We start from the raw sequence: 18,179 nt of genomic DNA, 5'->3' as shown, positions 1-18,179 counted from the left end.
GGTTCCGTTTGAACCTTTACATTCCATAGATATTAAGTTATTATCTTGGAAAGTTTTATTTTGGTAGCTATTTCTTCTGCTCGAAGAGTTTCTGAATTGTCTGCTTTGCAGTGTAATTCACCCTATCTGGTGTTCCATGCAGATAAGGTTGTTTTGCGTACCAAACCTGGTTTCCTTCCAAAAGTGGTTTCTAATATGAATATTAACCAGGAAATTATTGTTCCTTCTCTGTTACACAATCTTGATGTGGTTCGTGCCTTAAAATTCTATTTAAAGGCAACTAAAGATTTCAGACAAACATCATCTTTGTTTGTTGTCTATTCTGGTAAGAGGAGAGGTCAGAAAGCGACTGCTACCTCTCTTTCCTTCTGGCTGAAAAGCATCATCCGATTGGCTTATGAGACTGCTGGACAGCAGCCTCCTGAACGAATTACAGCTCATTCCACTAGGGCTGTGGCTTCCACATGGGCTTTCAAGAATGAGGCTTCTGTTGAACAGATTTGTAAGGCAGCGACTTGGTCTTCATTGCATACATTTGCCAAATTTTACAAATTCGATACTTCTGATTATTTGGAGGCTATTTTTGGGAGAAAGGTTTTTGCAAGCAGTGGTGCCTTCCGTTTAGGCTACCTGACTTGTTCCCTCCCTTCATCCGTGTTTTAAAGCTTTGGTATTGGTATCCCACAAGTAAGGATGAATCCGTGGACTGGATACACCATGTAAGAGAAAACAGAATTTATGCTTACCTGATAAATTACTTTCTCTTACGTTGTATCCAGTCCACGGCCCGTCCTGGCAATTAAGTCAGGTTCAAATTTAATTTCGTAAAACTACAGTCACCACTGCACCCTATGGTTTCTCCTTTTTCTCCTAACCGTCGGTCGAATAACTGGGGGGGCGGAGCCTGAGGGGAGCTATATGGACAGCTCTGCTGTGTGCTCTCTTTGCCACTTCCTGTAGGGATTGGGGAATATCCCACAAGTAAGGATGAATCCGTGGACTGGATACACCGTAAGAGAAAGTAATTTATCAGGTAAGCATAAATTCTGTTTTACCAATTTTAAGTGTATTTCCCTCCAGCTACGAATTACCGTAGTTGACTCCGATGTACTGATACTCTTCAAGATATCCTGCGCTTGAATCCTAGGGAAGAATTTCACCAAACTGTCTTTAAGCTTATTTGCTTAATTGAACCATAATTTAGTAAGTAGCATATTATACCAGTACGAAATGGACCGTATACCTGTTTTTATAGATTTTAATCCCCCAAATCAATCTCCTGCAGATCCCAATTAAAACCGTGACTCTGGAGTTTCTGCCTAAAATAATTCCTGACCTGTAAATAGGCATAGGAGTTTTTTGCAGGGAGATGATACTTGGCTGAGATCTCTACATACGTTTGTATTGACATTATGTTGTCTTGTTTGAGTTGTGAGAAAAAGATTAAACCTTTTTCTCTCCACATTCTAAACAGGGCGTTATGTAGACCAGGTATTGAGAGATCTGATATTCAATATCCATTGCCTTACATAGTCTCTGCCATGCAGAGATAATGTTAGAAAATGTCAATTGATTGCTGATATAGCTGGGTAATTTTGGTATAGGAATTATGTAAAACTGCTTTCAAATTGAACGGGGCCACAATATCTGACTCTATATCATAATTAGTGACATAATCAACCACTGTTAGCCAGTCTATTTCATCATCGTTATCCAATTATAATATTGAATATTAGGTAGTGAGAACCCTCCATATTTTTTTAATGAGTGAATCTCGTTTGCCAGACGCGTTTTTTTTTAACCCCATAAAAAACTGTGTTGTGGCCCTGTTATATCTATCAATATCGTGTTTAGAGATAAAGAGGTACATTTTGAAGTAGAAACATTATTCTAGGGAAAAAATAGTGTTAATAGTCATAATTTTTGCTGTAAGAGAAAGATAATGTATATTCCACCTATTAATCTCATTGGGAACCTCATTAAAACATTAGTTATAATTGAGATGGTACCATTCCTGTGGATTTCTGCTCAGCTTAATTCCTAGATACCTTATATGTTGTACTTCCTGGAATGAATGAGTAATGAAACTTTTTGTAGTTTTATAGATCTAAAGAATTTCTGATTTTTTCGAGTTAACGTTATATCCCGAGAATTTGCTGTAACAGCTAATAATTTCTAAACATTTTGGAATATTTGTATTAGTATCGTTTAAAAAAAGCATGATATCGTCAGCATAGAGTGTTATTACCAAATTTTGCTTACCTAATTCGTTTCCCTTTATTTCCTGCCTTAAATAAAACGCTAAGGGTTCTAACGAGAAATTGAATAGCAAGGGGGATAAGGGGCAACCTTGAAGTCCCTTTTTATAACGTGATATACTGTGATAATTCATTGTTTACTAATAACTGAGATCTAGGTTTATCATATATCAATCTAATGTAATTTACCATATTACTGGAAAAACCAAAGTTGATGAGTGTAGTGAACATGTGGTCCCAAATGATAGTCGAATGCCTTCTCGACATCGATCATAAGCAGAGTTAAATCTCCTTTGCTATTTTTATCTGCTTTTTTTCTCTTTATTGTAATAATGGTCAAGAATAGTCAGGTACTCCCTGGTATAAAGCCAGTCTGATCTTTGTGAATAAGATCCCCAATCACTTTTTTGAGTCTATCAGCTATAATTGACATGAGGATCTTGTAATCCAGGTTCAGAAGCGATATGGGCCTGTCACAGCTAATGCCTGTTTTGCACCAAAAGTCAATTGGTCAGCATATTCACATGTCAATACAATTTAACTGGTGTGTCTTAGGTGCTCTGATAAAACTGTTTTTAAAAGGATGGCAAAATGGTAGAGGAATGTACATTAATTTTGCATTTTTATATTGTTATTTGAATAAGGTGTTTGTTTTGTTAATTATACCTTACACTTTTTTCCATGGCAGGCACTCTGTATATAAACCTAAGTTTCTGGTACACTACCTGATGTTCCTGTGGGAGAAGGCACCATTAATGTTTTCTTAACATTGGAAAAGTCCTCAGATCTGGTGCAGGAATTCACACAGTCTATTGATGTCCCAGTACAATCATCTCTTCTGGACATCTTGAAAACCGCACAAAAGCAGAATTCCACATTTCACGTTCGTATAGGCAAATGAGCATCTCTGTAGCTATGTATTATCTATTTTGGCATGGCATAATTGTTAAATTCTCTCTAAAAACCAACCCAAAAGGATATATAATGGAATTGCCTTTAGGTTAATCAATATATTTTTTTGGTAATGAAAAATTTTGTATCTTTGTTGTTTAGAGTTACAAAGCATAAATAAATAATTACTTGTACAGCAAGAAACTAATCCCCTAAATAGCTATGTACATAAATAGGGAAATGTATATATTTAATGTGGAAATTCACCAGCAATTTTACCATAAGATCTAGAACATAAACCATATTTCTCCAACATAGGTGTGTCCCGGTCCACGGCGTCATCCTTACTTGTGGGATATTCTCTTCCCCAACAGGAAATGGCAAAGAGCCCAGCAAAGCTGGTCACATGATCCCTCCTAGGCTCCGCCTTCCCCAGTCATTCTCTTTGCCGTTGTACAGGCAACATCTCCACGGAGATGGCTTAGAGTTTTTTGGTGTTTAACTGTAGTTTTTATTATTCAATCAAGAGTTTGTTATTTTAAAATAGTGCTGGTATGTACTATTTACTCTGAAACAGAAAAGAGATGAAGATTTCTGTTTGTAAGAGGAAAATGATTTTAGCAACCGTTACTAAAATCGATGGCTGTTTCCACACAGGACTGTTGAGAGGAATTAACTTCAGTTGGGGGAAACAGTGAGCAGACTTTTGCTGCTTGAGGTATGACACATTTCTAACAAGACGATGTAATGCTGGAAGCTGTCATTTTCCCATAGGGGATCCGGTAAGCCATTTTTATTACATAAAGAAAAAAAGGGCTTCACAAGGGCTTTTAAGACTGTAGACATTTTCTGGGCTAAAACGATTTATATATAAGCATATTTTATACTTCATAGCCTTGAGGAATTATTTTAATCTTGGAAATAACCGGCAGGCACTGTATTGGACACCTTATTCTCTAGGGGCTTTCCCTAATCATAGGCAGAGTCTCATTTTCGCGCCTCTATTGCGCACTTGTTTTTGGGAAGCATGACATGCAGATGCATGTGTCAGATCAATGTAAGTATTGCGTCTGTCACGGCCGCGGCCGCTTTTTGGTCCGAGTCCCTGGAAGAGACTCTTGACTCAATAACTATAGATGAGATTTCAAACAAGCTTAAGACACTTAAGCTAGCTAATTCATTTATTTCGGATGCCGTAGTACATTTAACTAAACTTACGGCTAAGAATTCCGGATTCGCCATTCAGGCACGCAGAGCACTGTGGCTAAAATCCTGGTCAGCTGACGTTACTTCTAAATCTAAATTACTTAACATACCTTTCAAAGGGCAGACCTTATTCGGGCCCGGGTTGAAAGAAATTATCGCTGACATTACAGGAGGTAAAGGCCATGCCCTGCCTCAAGATAGAGCCAAACCTAAGGCTAGACAGTCTAATTTTCGTTCCTTTCGGAATTTCAAAGCAGGAGCAGCATCAACTTCCTCTGCACCAAAACAGGAAGGAGCTGTTGCTCGCTACAGACAAGGCTGGAGACCTAACCAGTCCTGGAACAAGGGCAAGCAGGCCAGGAAACCTGCTGCTGCCCCTAAGACAGCATGAATTAAGGGCCCCCGATCCGGGAACGGATCTAGTGGGGGGCAGACTTTCTCTCTTCGCCCAGGCTTGGGCAAGAGATGTCCAGGATCCCTGGGCGTTAGAGATCATATCTCAGGGATACCTTCTGGACTTCAAATCCTCTCCCCCAAAAGAGAGATTTCATCTGTCAAGGTTGTCAACAAACCAAATAAAGAAAGAGGCGTTTCTACGCTGTGTACAAGATCTTTTACTAATGGGAGTGATCCATCCGGTTCCTCGGTCGGAACAAGGACAAGGGTTTTACTCAAATCTGTTTGTGGTTCCCAAAAAAGAGGGAACTTTCAGGCCAATCTTGGATTTAAAGATCCTAAACAAATTCCTAAGAGTTCCATCGTTCAAAATGGAAACTATTCGGACAATCTTACCCATGATCCAAAAGGGTCAGTACATGACCACTGTGGATTTAAAGGATGTTTACCTTCACATACCGATTCACAAAGATCATTACCGGTATCTAAGGTTTGCCTTCCTAGACAGGCATTACCAGTTTGTAGCTCTTCCATTCGGATTGGCTACGGCTCCAAGAATCTTTACGAAGGTTCTGGGTGCTCTTCTGGCGGTACTAAGACCGCGAGGAATTTCGGTAGCTCCGTACCTAGACGACATTCTGATACAAGCTTCAAGCTTTCAAACTGCCAAGTCTCATACAGAGTTAGTACTGGCATTTCTAAGGTCGCATGGATGGAAGGTGAACGAAAAGAAGAGTTCTCTCTTTCCACTCACGAGAGTTCCCTTCTTGGGGACTCTCATAGATTGTGTAGAAATGAAGATTTACCTGACAGAAGACAGGTTAACAAAGCTTCAAAATGCATGCCGTGTCCTTCATTCCATTCAACACCCGTCAGTAGCTCAATGCATGGAGGTGATCGGCTTAATGGTAGCGGCAATGGACATAGTACCCTTTGCACGCCTACATCTCAGACCGCTGCAATTGTGCATGCTAAGTCAGTGGAATGGGGATTATTCAGACTTGTCCCCTACTCTGAATCTGGATCAAGAGACCAGAAATTCTCTTCTATGGTGGCTTTCTCGGCCACATCTGTCCAGAGGGATGCCATTCAGCAGGCCAGACTGGACAATTGTAACAACAGACGCCAGCCTACTAGGTTGGGGCGCTGTCTGGAATTCTCTGAAGGCTCAGGGACAATGGAATCAGGAGGAGAGTCTCCTGCCAATAAATATTCTGGAATTGAGAGCAGTTCTCAATGCCCTTCTGGCTTGGCCCCAGTTAACAACTCGGGGGTTCATCAGGTTTCAGTCGGACAACATCACGACTGTAGCTTACATCAACCATCAGGGAGGGACAAGAAGCTCCCTAGCAATGATGGAAGTATCAAAGATAATTCGCTGGGCAGAGTCTCACTCTTGCCACCTGTCAGCAATCCACATCCCGGGAGTGGAGAACTGGGAGGCGGATTTCCTAAGTCGTCAGACTTTTCATCCGGGGGAGTGGGAACTTCATCCGGAGGTCTTTGCCCAAATACTTCGACGTTGGGGCAAACCAGAGATAGATCTCATGGCGTCTCGACAGAACGCCAAGCTTCCTCGTTACGGGTCCAGATCCAGGGATCCGGGAGCGGTTCTGATAGATGCTTTGACAGCACCTTGGACCTTCGGGATGGCTTATGTGTTTCCACCCTTCCCGATGCTTCCTCGATTGATTGCCAGAATCAAACAGGAGAGAGCATCAGTGATTCTAATAGCGCCTGGTATGCAGATCTAGTGGACATGTCATCCTGTCCACCTTGGTCTCTACCTCTGAAACAGGACCTTCCGATCCAGGGTCCCTTCAAACATCAAAATCTAATTTCTCTGAAGCTGACTGCTTGGAAATTGAACGCTTGATTTTATCAAAACGTGGTTTTTCTGAGTCAGTTATTGATACCTTAATACAGGCTAGGAAGCCTGTTACCAGAAGGATTTACCATAAAATATGGCGTAAATACCTATATTGGTGCGAATCCAAGAGTTACTCATGGAGTAAGGTCAGGATTCCTAGGATATTGTCTTTTCTACAAGAAGGTTTAGAAAAGGGTTTATCCGCTAGTTCCTTAAAGGGACAGATTTCAGCTCTGTCCATTCTTTTACACAAACGTCTGTCAGAAGTTCCGGACGTTCAAGCTTTTTGTCAGGCTTTAGCTAGGATCAAGCCTGTGTTTAAAACTGTTGCTCCACCATGGAGTTTGAACTTAGTTCTTAATGTTTTACAGGGTGTTCCGTTTGAACCCCTTCATTCCATTGATATCAAGCTGTTATCTTGGAAAGTTCTGTTTTTAATGGCGATTTCCTCGGTTCGAAGAGTCTCTGAGTTATCTGCCTTACATTGTGATTCTCCTTATCTGATTTTTCATTCAGACAAGGTAGTTCTGCGTACTAAACCTGGGTTCCTACCTAAGGTGGTCACTAACAGGAATATCAATCAAGAGATTGTTGTTCCATCTTTGTGTCCTAATCCTTCTTCGAAGAAGGAACGTCTGCTACACAATCTAGATGTAGTCCGTGCCCTGAAATTTTATCTACAGGCAACTAAGGATTTTCGACAAACGTCTTCCCTGTTTGTCGTTTATTCTGGTCAGAGGAGAGGTCAAAAAGCTTCGGCTACCTCTCTCTCTTTTTGGCTTCGTAGCATAATACGGTTAGCCTATGAGACTGCTGGACAGCAGCCTCCTGAAAGAATTACAGCTCATTCTACTAGAGCTGTGGCTTCCACTTGGGCCTTTAAGAATGAGGCTTCTGTTGAACAGATTTGCAAGGCTGCAACTTGGTCTTCTCTTCATACTTTTTCCAAATTTTACAAATTTGACACTTTTGCTTCTTCGGAGGCTGGTTTTGGGAGAAAGGTTCTTCAGGCAGTGGTTCCTTCCGTATAAAGAGCCTGCCTGTCCCTCCCGTCATCCGTGTACTTTAGCTTTGGTATTGGTATCCCAGAAGTAATGATGACCCGTGGACTGACCACACTTAACAGGAGAAAACAAAATTTATGCTTACCTGATAAATTCCTTTCTCCTGTAGTGTGGTCAGTCCACGGCCCGCCCTGTTTTTTATGGCAGGTCTAAAAAAAAATTTAAATTATACTCCAGTCACCACTGCACCCTTTGGCTTCTCCTTTCTCGTTGGTTCTTGGTCGAATGACTGGGTGTGACGTAGAGGGGAGGAGCTATATAGCAGCTCTGCTGGGTGAATCCTCTTGCACTTCCTGTTGGGGAGGAGTTAATATCCCAGAAGTAATGATGACCCGTGGACTGACCACACTACAGGAGAAAGGAATTTATCAGGTAAGCATAAATTTTGTTTTATGCTTGCCTGATAAATTAATTTATTTCGTGGTGGTTAGCGTTCACAAGCCATTACTCCTAAAATTCAACATCTGGCCACTAGGAGGGGCAAAAATTCCCCAAAACTCCAAGAGCACTTAATCTCTCTCACCTCTCTGGTATGGCAGTCTGATGTATAGCCAATCAAGGAGAAGTAGTAAAGGACAAAGCAGGGAAAATCAGGTGCAAAGTAGAACTTCCCCTAGAATTTTTTTTTTAAGGAACATGAAACCCATAAATTTTCAGTCATTGTTAAGAGAAACAAGACATTCCAAGACAGAAGCTGAATGTTCAAACTGTGCATAGGAGATGTAGGCCAGATATCCCACCCTTCACTGCAAATCCTGGCATCAGTGTGGATGTGGAAGGATTTAGCCCCCAGCAGTTTATGGAGGTGTATCTGGGCAATGATATATTGGGGAACATTGTCGCCCAAGCTAATTTATATGCCCATCAGTTCCGTGCTGCAAAGCCTGACACTTTTTTGCCAAAGCAGCAATGGGCCCCGATCGATTTTTTTTTTTCTTTTTTTTTTTTAAAATTCTGGGCATTGACTATGCTGATGGGCATCATAAAGAAAACCTCCATCCGCTGCTACTGGAGCAGTAGCCCCATTTGCTCGACCCCCTTTTTCTCCCAGAGTATGTCGAGGAAGAGGTTTGAAATGATTCTACATTTCATGCATTTCAGCAACAACAGCCTTTGCCCCCCTGGGGAGCATCCCCAGTTTGACAGGCTGTATAAAATCCGCCCCCTGATTACCCACTTTACTGCCAATGTTATGATGTCTTATGAGTTAACTTCCCACCACTATTTGAAACTATAATTTTTAGTTTTTTATGTTAAAAAGAAAATCCATCCGTGTATTGATTTGATTTCTTTTATTTTCCTACTAGTTTCCCACAACAATCTCATTTCCAATCACTACCAGTACAGTTTAGGGATTCTCACGCTGTGCGTTAATGACAAGAAGGTGGATAATCATGTGGTTTATCATCTTCTACAAGAAGAATTGAATAATAAATTTGTCCATGGCGACACAATCTCCATAGGTAAGTAACACCTTATGCCATTCATGACTGAGTAATTTTACATAGGAAATGTATAAACAATGTAATCGCTTTTACAATGGTTTTCAAAGAATCATAATTATTAAAGATCCATTATTGTCTTAAAAATGAGATGCTCTAATCTACTAGAGAATGTCATTTTAAGACTATCGACTCTAGATTACTCTGTGTTTAACCCCTGCAAAGGAATACTGTGCTCCGCAAGTCCCTAGTGGAAAACTCTGCTGATCCAATTAGCATCGTTAGTTCCACATCAGAATCGTGCGACCTGCAGTTCTCTATGAGTCCTGAGTGATCTTTCTACTGTGTGTTTAACCCCTTTTGCAAGGGATAAAAACACAATAGTGCAGGGTCGTTAGTCTTAAAATTACATGTTCTAACTGTTTAGAGCATGTAATCTTTTAACTGTAATAGCCCTTTAAGCTTTCAAAATAGTTTTGTAGATTAACTACACGTGCCACAATTCATCATATATTTAATCTATTTCTTACATTCAAAATGCTGTCACCCTTAACCATTACATCACTGATATACAGGGATGATACCATTCGTCTACTTGATTTAGGATAAAAGTTACACAAATAAAAATGTTATTAGAAGTACATAAAAAAAGTTATTTGGGGACACCTTATCCAGATCTCTTTGGCTCTCTCCTTTACTTTAAACAGATGGGTATTGAAAAAGTGGTATTCTGGGATTAATCCCTGCTTGGTTGTTGACCATTACAAGACTATATCACAGAATGAACTGATATATGTGCTGTTAGTGAGAAAAAGGTTAATTACTGAATTAAAGAGACATGGAAGTCAATAGTATTCTAGTGCTGGAGCACATGCACAATGCTGATTGGTGGGTTTGCTCTACCCATTGGAGCGAGATTAAGCAGACAGATCAGGTTTTGGTGTTTTAAAAATCTTATTCACAGTATCATGCTAGGGCTGTAATTGTATGTTCCCATGAAAGATATATATTTCAATGAATGAGTCCAGACAGAAAAAAAATTATGGACCTTAATTTGTCCAACTTAAAAATAGCAAAATGTCAGGCCCACGCTAGGGGCCCGATGATCTAAACTTCGCAAGATCAGAAGACATGTTTTTTTCTCGTGAGTGGCAAAGTCTCCTATAGAAAGTAATAAAGCTTGCTTGAAAGGGACACTTTGCTGGGTAGAGCGAAGTTAGCAGTGAGTGGGCTGTACACTTTAAAATTTAAATCCTGCATAAAAAATAAATCACATTGTGCTGCTTTCTGTGTAAAGTATCTTAAAATTGCCTCTATTTTTTTATTCAGGGAAAAAACAGATCAATGTTTAGATATTAGCTATTCCAATCAGCCAATAGAATACAAGCTCAATCCTATTGGCTGATTGGATCAGCCAATAGGATTGAACTTCAATCCTATTGGCTGATTGCATCTGCCAATATGATTTTTTCTAACTTAATTCCGATTGGCTGATAGAATTCTATCAGCCAATCGGAATCTAAGGGACGCCATCTTGGATGACATCATTTAAAGGAACCTTCATTCAGTAAGAAGACTCCAGATGAAGAGGATGCTCCGTGTCGGATATCTTGACGATGGAGCCGCTCCGCCTCGGATGGATGAAGATAGAAGATGCTGTCTGGATGGACCACTTTGCCCCGGCTTGGATGAAGACTTCTCCCGGCTTCGTTGAGGACTTCGACCCGGCTGGATGAAGACTTCTGCCGCTTCCTTGAGGATGGATGTCTGGTCTTCAGAACAGTAAGTCGATCTTCAGGGGGTTAGTGTTAGGTTTTTTTAAGGGTGTATTGGGTGGGTTTTATTTTTAGGTTAGGGCTTTGGGCCCAAAAGAGCTAACTGCCCTTTTAAAGGGACAGTATACACTCATTTTCATAATACTGCATGTAATAGACACTACTATAAATAATAAGATGCACAGATACTGATATAAAAATCCAGTATAAAACTGTTTAAAAACTTACTTAGAAGCTGTCAGTTTGGCTCTGTTGAAAAGGTAGCTGGAAAGCCCACTGCAAGTGGGAAATAAGACACTCCCCCCTCCCCCTTCTTTTGCATATGAATAGACCCTTTACACAAACAGGAGCAAGCTGGAGAAGGTATCTGACAGTATTCACATAAAGCATTGGGGCTTGGTTAGGAGTCTGAAAATCAGAGCAATGTTATTTAAAAATAAGCAAAACTATACAGTTATTTTTTTAAAAAAGTTTATGGGCTATATAAATAGATCATCTACAAAACATTTATGCAAAGAAAAAATGAGTATATAATGTCCCTTTAAGGGCAATGCCCATCCAAATGCCCTTTTCAGGGCAATGGGGAGCTTAGGTTTTTTAGTTAGGTTTTTATTTGGGGGGTTTGTGTGGGTGGTGGGTTTTACTGTTGGGGGGTATTTGTGGTTTTTTTTACAGGTAAAAGAGCTGATTTCTTTGGGGCAATGCCCTGCAAAAGGCCCTTTTAAGGGCTATTGATAGTTTAGTTTAGGCTAGGGTTTTTTTTTATTTTGGGGGGGCTTTTTTTATTTTGATAGGTGTAATTAGTTTAAAGATCTGTAATTTGTTTTTTATTTTCTGTAATTTAGTGGGGGGTTTGTGATTTAGTTAGGTTAGGTGTTAGTGTAACTTAGGTTGGGTTTTATTTTACAGGTCGATTTGTCTTTATTTTAGCTAGGTAGTTATTAAATAGTTAATAACTATTTAATAACTATTCTACCTAGTTAAAATAAATACAAACTTTCCTGTAAAATAAAAATAAACCCTAAGCTAGCTACAATGTAACTATTAGATATATTGTAGCTAGCTCAGGGTTTATTTTATAGGTAAGTATTTAGTTTTAAATAGGAATAATGTAATCAATGATAGGAATTTTATTTAAATTATATTTAAGCTAGGGGGTGTTAGGGTTAGACTTAGATTTAGGGGTTAATACATTTTAATATAGTGGCGGCGACGTTGGGGACGGCAGATTAGGGGTTAATAAATGTAGGTAGGTGGCGGCGATGTTCTGTTTGCGAGGCGGGAGTGCGGCGGTTTAGGGGTTAATATGTTTATTATAGTGGCAGCGATGTCCGGAGTGGCAGATTAGGGGTTAACATTTTTATCTTAGTATTTGCGATGCGCGAGGGCCTCGGTTTAGGGGTTAATAGGTAGTTTATGGGTGTTAGTGTACTTTTTAGCACTTTAGTTATGAGTTTTATGCTACGGCGTTGTACCATAAAACTCTTAACTACTGACTTTAGAATGCGTTAGGGATCTTGGAGGTAGAGGGTGTACCGCTCACTTTTTGGCCTCCCAGGACAGACTCGTAATACCGGCGCTATGGAAGTCCCATAGAAAAAAGGGTTTACGAAGTTTACGTAAGTCGTTTTGCGGTAAGGCCAAAGAAGTGTGCGGTGCCCCTAAACCTCGTAATAGCAGCGGGCGTAAAAAAGCAGTGTTAGGACCTGTTAACGCTGCTTTTTTACCTTAACGCACAACTCGTAATCTAGCCGATAGTTATTACACAGAAATCAGTTGATAGGGAATTTATTAGTTAAATCTTACTGAAAAATGGAGCAAAAGTTGCAGGACAGAAATATCTAATCAAAAAATGTATACCAGTTTAAAGCTAGTGGGAAAAAATACTATATCAGCTAATCAAAGAGAAACTAAATTTAGAATACATTTTAAGATGATCTTTTACCTAGGAATGTCTCCAAATGGAGAAAAGATGTTAAAAATTGCTGCCCTAAATGCTCATTTGTAAACCAGATTTTGTACATTATATATGGGCTTGTCCCAAAATTGATCAGTTTTGGTCTAAGGTGTCATATTTTTTTTATCCAATCTTCATAATGTAAAGACTGTGCTTAAAGGGACATGAAACCCAATTTTTTTCTTTTGTGATTTAGAAAGAGCATGTCATTTTAAACAACTTTCTAATTTACTTCTATTATCTTGCTTCATTCTCTTGATATCACTTGCTGAAAAGCATATTTAGATATGCCCAGTAGCTGCTGATTGGTTGCTGCACATAGAGGCCTTGTGTGATTGGCTCACACATGTGCATTGCTATTTCTTCAACAAAGGATATCTAAAGAATTGAGCAAATTCGATAATAGAAGTAAATTGGAAAGTTGTTTAAAATTACATGCCCTATCTGAAACATGAAAGTTTATTTTTGACTAGACTGCCCCTTTAATTGTTTAAAGATAGTTTTCCTAGATAAAACAGATTACGGAAGGAACTGGAACTTAATTGTTACAACAATAATATTAGCTAGAAAAATTATTTTTAAATGTATGGATTGGAAATAAAGTACCTACTATAAAACAGCTTAAAGGGACACTGAACCCAATTGTTTTTTCTTTCATGATTCAGATAGAGCATGCAATTTTAAGCAACTTTCTAATTTACTCCTATTATAAAAAATTTCTCCGTTCTCTTGCTATCTTTGTTTTAAAAGCAGGAATGTAAATCTTAGCAGCCAGCCTATTTTAGGTTCAACACCATGGATAGCACTTGCTTATTGGTGGCTTACATTTACCCACCAATAAGTAGGCATAACCCAGGTTCTAAACCAAAAATGGGCCGGCTCCTATGCATCACATTCCTACTTTTTAAATAAAGATAGCAAGAGAACGAAGAAAAATTGATAAAAGGAGTAAATTAGAAAGTTGCTTAAAATTGCATGCTCTATCTGAAAAATTTTGGGTTTAGTGTCCCTTTTAAATATGACTTGATCCATCAACTGGTTTTAGAGAGATATGATTTATTTCATAATAGTGCAGGAAGTAAGATGATATTTAAAGGAAAATTGCAACCATTTTTGAAATCGTTAGATTATACTCAGCTTCTGAATGTAATGCTCGTGGGATATTTCCCTATCAGACCAAACTTGGCCAGTAGTCTTCTTATCCCGGCGTCAAGTGGAAGGATAAGGAAATATCCCAGAACAAAATGAGTGTAAGGAATGAGGTAAGCAGTACTCACGGTAGACAGGGTAGTCCTTTACGGCAAAAAGATTAAAGGGTCATGAAACCCAAAAAAATTCTTTCATGATTCAGATAGAGTATACAATTTTAAACAACTTTCCAATTTACTTCTATTATCTAATATGCTCCATTCTCTTGGTATCCTTTGTTTAAAAGCATATCTAGAAAGGCTCAGGAGCTTAACGCCTGCTGCTGATTGGTGGCTGAACTTGTATGACCATTTTCATTGGCTTACAAATGTGTGCAGCAAGCTCCCAGGAGTGCATTACTGCTCCTTCAATAAAATATACCAAGAGAATGAAGCAAAATTGATAACAGAAGTAAATTGGAAAGTTGTATAAAAATGTATAATCTATCTGAATCATAAAATAACATTTTGGGGTTTCATGTCCCTTTAAGGCAGAGAATGGTCAGAGACAGGCGGAGTTCGGCAACAGAAATGCAATCCAGCAGTATAGCAGTTCAGGGGTAAACCAATAGAATGGTCAGGAACAGGCAGAGGTCAGCCACAAAAGGTAATCTAGCAGTATAACAGTTCAGGGGTAAACCAATAGAATGGTCAGGAACAAGCAGAGGTCAGCAACAAAAGGTAATCCAGCAGTTTAGCAGTTCAGGGGTAAACCAGGCAGAGTAGTCAGACAGAGGCAGAGTTCAGCAATGATAAGGCAATCCGGCAATTCAAGGGTTACACAGGTAGAGTAGTTAGACAGGCAGAGTTCAGCAATAATAAGGCAATCCAGCAATTCAAGTAATAAAGTACCTAGAAGCACACCCAGTAACACCTATACTTGGGCAGTGAATGTAAGTTATGCAGGTTCTTACATAGGCGTCGATTCACACCAAGAGGAGTTCAAAGGATCCAGCTTGAGAGGGGAATAGACGTGCGGCGATGACATCATCGCAGCACGCTCACAGCAACCGCCGCATCCCTGGCCACAGCCAGAGCGGCGCAAAGGAGTGGCGTGACACTGAATGCTCTAGGTCAAGATCCGATTACCTTTATTATGAGCGATAATTAGAAAGCTACTTAATTTTCGTGTGTTATAACTGTAAGTGAATCACAAGACAAAAGTTGTATTTGATATGTTTTTTTATACGTGATGTATTATTTAAGAATTGTACAACTTTTTTAAAGCAAATTCTAATAAAGTGCACAACAGCATAAACAGCATATAAAGTAAATATTTTGTATAAACAAAAATCCCTACAACAATGACTGAGCTTTTTAGAAATAATTTTTTAGACATGTTGCTTTAATATTGAATTATTCAATAACCTAGTACAACTGTCTGCAAATGCATGAATCGCTTGCTGGCGAAGACTTGTTAACATCTACACATTTCAGATGGATCTTCGTTATTTATCTAACAACTTAGAAAATGTTTAGAATGTTCACAGTTGGTAAAAAAAAAGGATATTTCATAAAATGTGTTTTCAAAATCATGAAATTGATTTTGATGATCATGTTGCTTTTTAACAATGCCTAAATAATATAATGTTGGCCAAGGAAAAACCAAGAACTCGAATGGAGTGGAATATGCAAATTAGATGTCTGAAATGATGAATGATTGTACTTGTAAGATGCTGAAATCTATTTTTGCCGTCCCTTCATGTTGACAGATACAGAGGCTATGGCAGGTCTAGCCTTCCTGTGTTTGAAGCGTTCCAAGCTGTACACTGCAGACTTGATGGTAAAAATCAGGAATGGAATCACAAATATCAAGCAAAAGATTATAAACTCCAAAAACACAGATGGATCCTTAGGAAACATTTACAGCACTCCCCTTGCTGTGCAAGTAAGTATATTGTTAACCAGCTGCAAGTGTACGGTGAGGTGCATAGGTACTACTAGTTATATGGTCACAGATGGATTTGGTATTAAATGATTAGATGTCTCAGTGGATTATCTTACTTTATATGACTTATCTAGTTCCCGTTCTTATAAAGTCCATTTTGAAGCAACAATTCTCAAACAAGGAGATACATTTGTGTGTTTTCACAGCTCTTAGTTGAGTGTGTTAGGAGGTATGTGCTCTGGGAGATGTTATGTATAGGAGTGATGAGCCGTAGTTTTATACTAACAAATGCACATATTTGAATATAAAATGGGGCTAAGAAAGTTGGAAAATAGCTGCATATGAAAAAAACTATAATTTTATTCATCCATATAAAAAAAATATTACATATGGAGGTGATTCAAAAGATGGATTTAAAGCATTTTTTTCGCCAATAACAGGATCTGAATTATCAGAGTGTGGCTATTTTTTCTTATTTCCATATGGCTAGCTAGCTGCTTGTTCCACTGCCATCTGCACCCTGCTGCAGTGTGGGAATTGTAGTTCTTTTTGCCCTTACCATTTCCAGTTTTCAAAGTCCACAGGAGGCTCGTGAACAGTGGCTTTGCATACAATTAGAATGTGGCTAGTTGTTAACAGAACAAAGACAATTCTGAGATTGACTAAACAAGATTTTTATCCTCTTCATTTGTGGACATTAAAAAAAAATCCTAATTTGTTGTGTTAATTAAAGGGACATAAACCCCACATTTTTCTTTCATGATTCAGACAGAGCATGCCATTTTAAATAAGCGTGGATTTGTCTCAAGCACTATATGGCAGCAGTTCTTATTCATGGAATAAACTTCCATAAGAAGTGGTAATGACAAACACTGCCTGGGATAAGCATAAGGCTATCGATAAGTTTATACTTTTATGAAATATCGGGCAGACTTGCAGGTCTATGGTTCCTATCTGCTGTCAAAGCCTATGTTTCTGCAAGAATGTTATCCATTTGCAAAGCACTAGATGGCAGCACTATTTCCTTCCATGTAGTGCTGCAGAACTAGATCCCTATTCGACAAAAAGAATACCTTGGGAACAAAGCAAACTTAATAATAGAAATGTAAAACTTTTTTTAAAATTGCATGCTCTGTCTAAATCACAAATTGAAATTTTTGGGTTTCACATCCCTTTAAGATCACTCCAGAATGCATTCTATGATTTAAAAACTGTTCATCACTGGTCCCTTCTTTTAAAGGGATATTAAACACTATATTTTTTTGCATAATTGTTTTGTAGGTGATCCATTTATATATCCTATACAGCTTTTTTTTTTTTTTTTAAATGTACTGTATGTTTTTTTGCTTATTTTTAAATAACATTGCGCTGATTTTCAGACTCCAAACCAAGCCCCAAAGTTTTAGTAAAATACTGATGTATACCTACTCAAGCTTGCTTCTGTTTGTGTAAAGGGTCTTTTCATATGCAGAGGAAAGGGGAGTGTCTGCTTTTTTTGCTATAGAACCACTTTCAGTGGGTGTTCCAGCTATCCTTTTTAACAGTGCTAAACTGGCAGCTTCTATGTAAGTTTTTAAACAGTTTTATACTGGATTTTAAGATCAATATCTGTGCATATTATTCTTTATAGTAGTGCCTATAACATGCAGTGAAATGAAAAAATTAGTGTTATACTGTCCCTTTAAGCTACATGACTAGCCTTTTTTTCCAGGGTACATCTGATCAATAAGTTGAATTTGTAATATTTAGTTTTCATATCTCTCTCTATCTATCTATATTATTATTATTATTATTATTTTTATATATATATATATATATATATATATATATATATTGCTATTTATTTATCTATTTATCTATATATCAGATAATACTCAGTCTTCCAGGCTGCAGCACTATGCAGCCCAATATCTGAGACTATGGGGCCAATTTATCATTGTCTGTCTGACATGATACGCTGTATGCAGACAGCATATACATTCTGGTGAACTGCTTGTGCAATGCCGCCCCCTGCAGATTTTCGCGCCAATCGGCCGCTAGCGGGGGGTGTCAATCAACCTGATCGTATAGGATTGGGCTTATTGATGTCTGCATCCTCAGAGGCAGCGGACCAGTTATGGAGCAGCGGTCTTAAATCCGCTGCTTCATAACTGCTGTGAGCATCAGGGGCCATTCGGCCCTTGATAAATCGGCCCCTATAGATCCCGCAGACCTCTGCTGCAAAATGCTGCTACTGAGCATGTCT

General features: G+C 38.8%; 2 protein-coding genes across 2 annotated transcripts in view; both read left to right on the top strand.

The window, feature by feature from the left end:
* The window catches only part of LOC128648794 (transcobalamin-2-like), a 160,723-nt gene extending 157,586 nt beyond the window's left edge, over window positions 1–3,137 (top strand). The window contains exon 8 of the mRNA XM_053701666.1: window positions 2,947–3,137. Within this exon, the coding sequence (XP_053557641.1) occupies window positions 2,947–2,987 (41 nt within the window). The 3' untranslated portion in view covers window positions 2,988–3,137. The remainder of the gene's footprint in view (window positions 1–2,946) is intronic.
* Window positions 3,138–8,652: 5,515 nt separating this feature from the next.
* The window catches only part of LOC128646934 (transcobalamin-2-like), a 38,212-nt gene continuing 28,685 nt past the window's right edge, over window positions 8,653–18,179 (top strand). The window contains exons 1-3 of the mRNA XM_053699743.1: window positions 8,653–8,737; window positions 8,993–9,148; window positions 15,759–15,934. Of these exons, the coding sequence (XP_053555718.1) occupies window positions 8,653–8,737; window positions 8,993–9,148; window positions 15,759–15,934 (417 nt within the window). The remainder of the gene's footprint in view (window positions 8,738–8,992; window positions 9,149–15,758; window positions 15,935–18,179) is intronic.

The sequence above is a fragment of the Bombina bombina genome, chromosome 2, assembly GCF_027579735.1.
Source record: "Bombina bombina isolate aBomBom1 chromosome 2, aBomBom1.pri, whole genome shotgun sequence".
NCBI lineage: Eukaryota > Metazoa > Chordata > Amphibia > Anura > Bombinatoridae > Bombina > Bombina bombina.
This window is presented reverse-complemented; position numbering and strand designations above follow the sequence as displayed.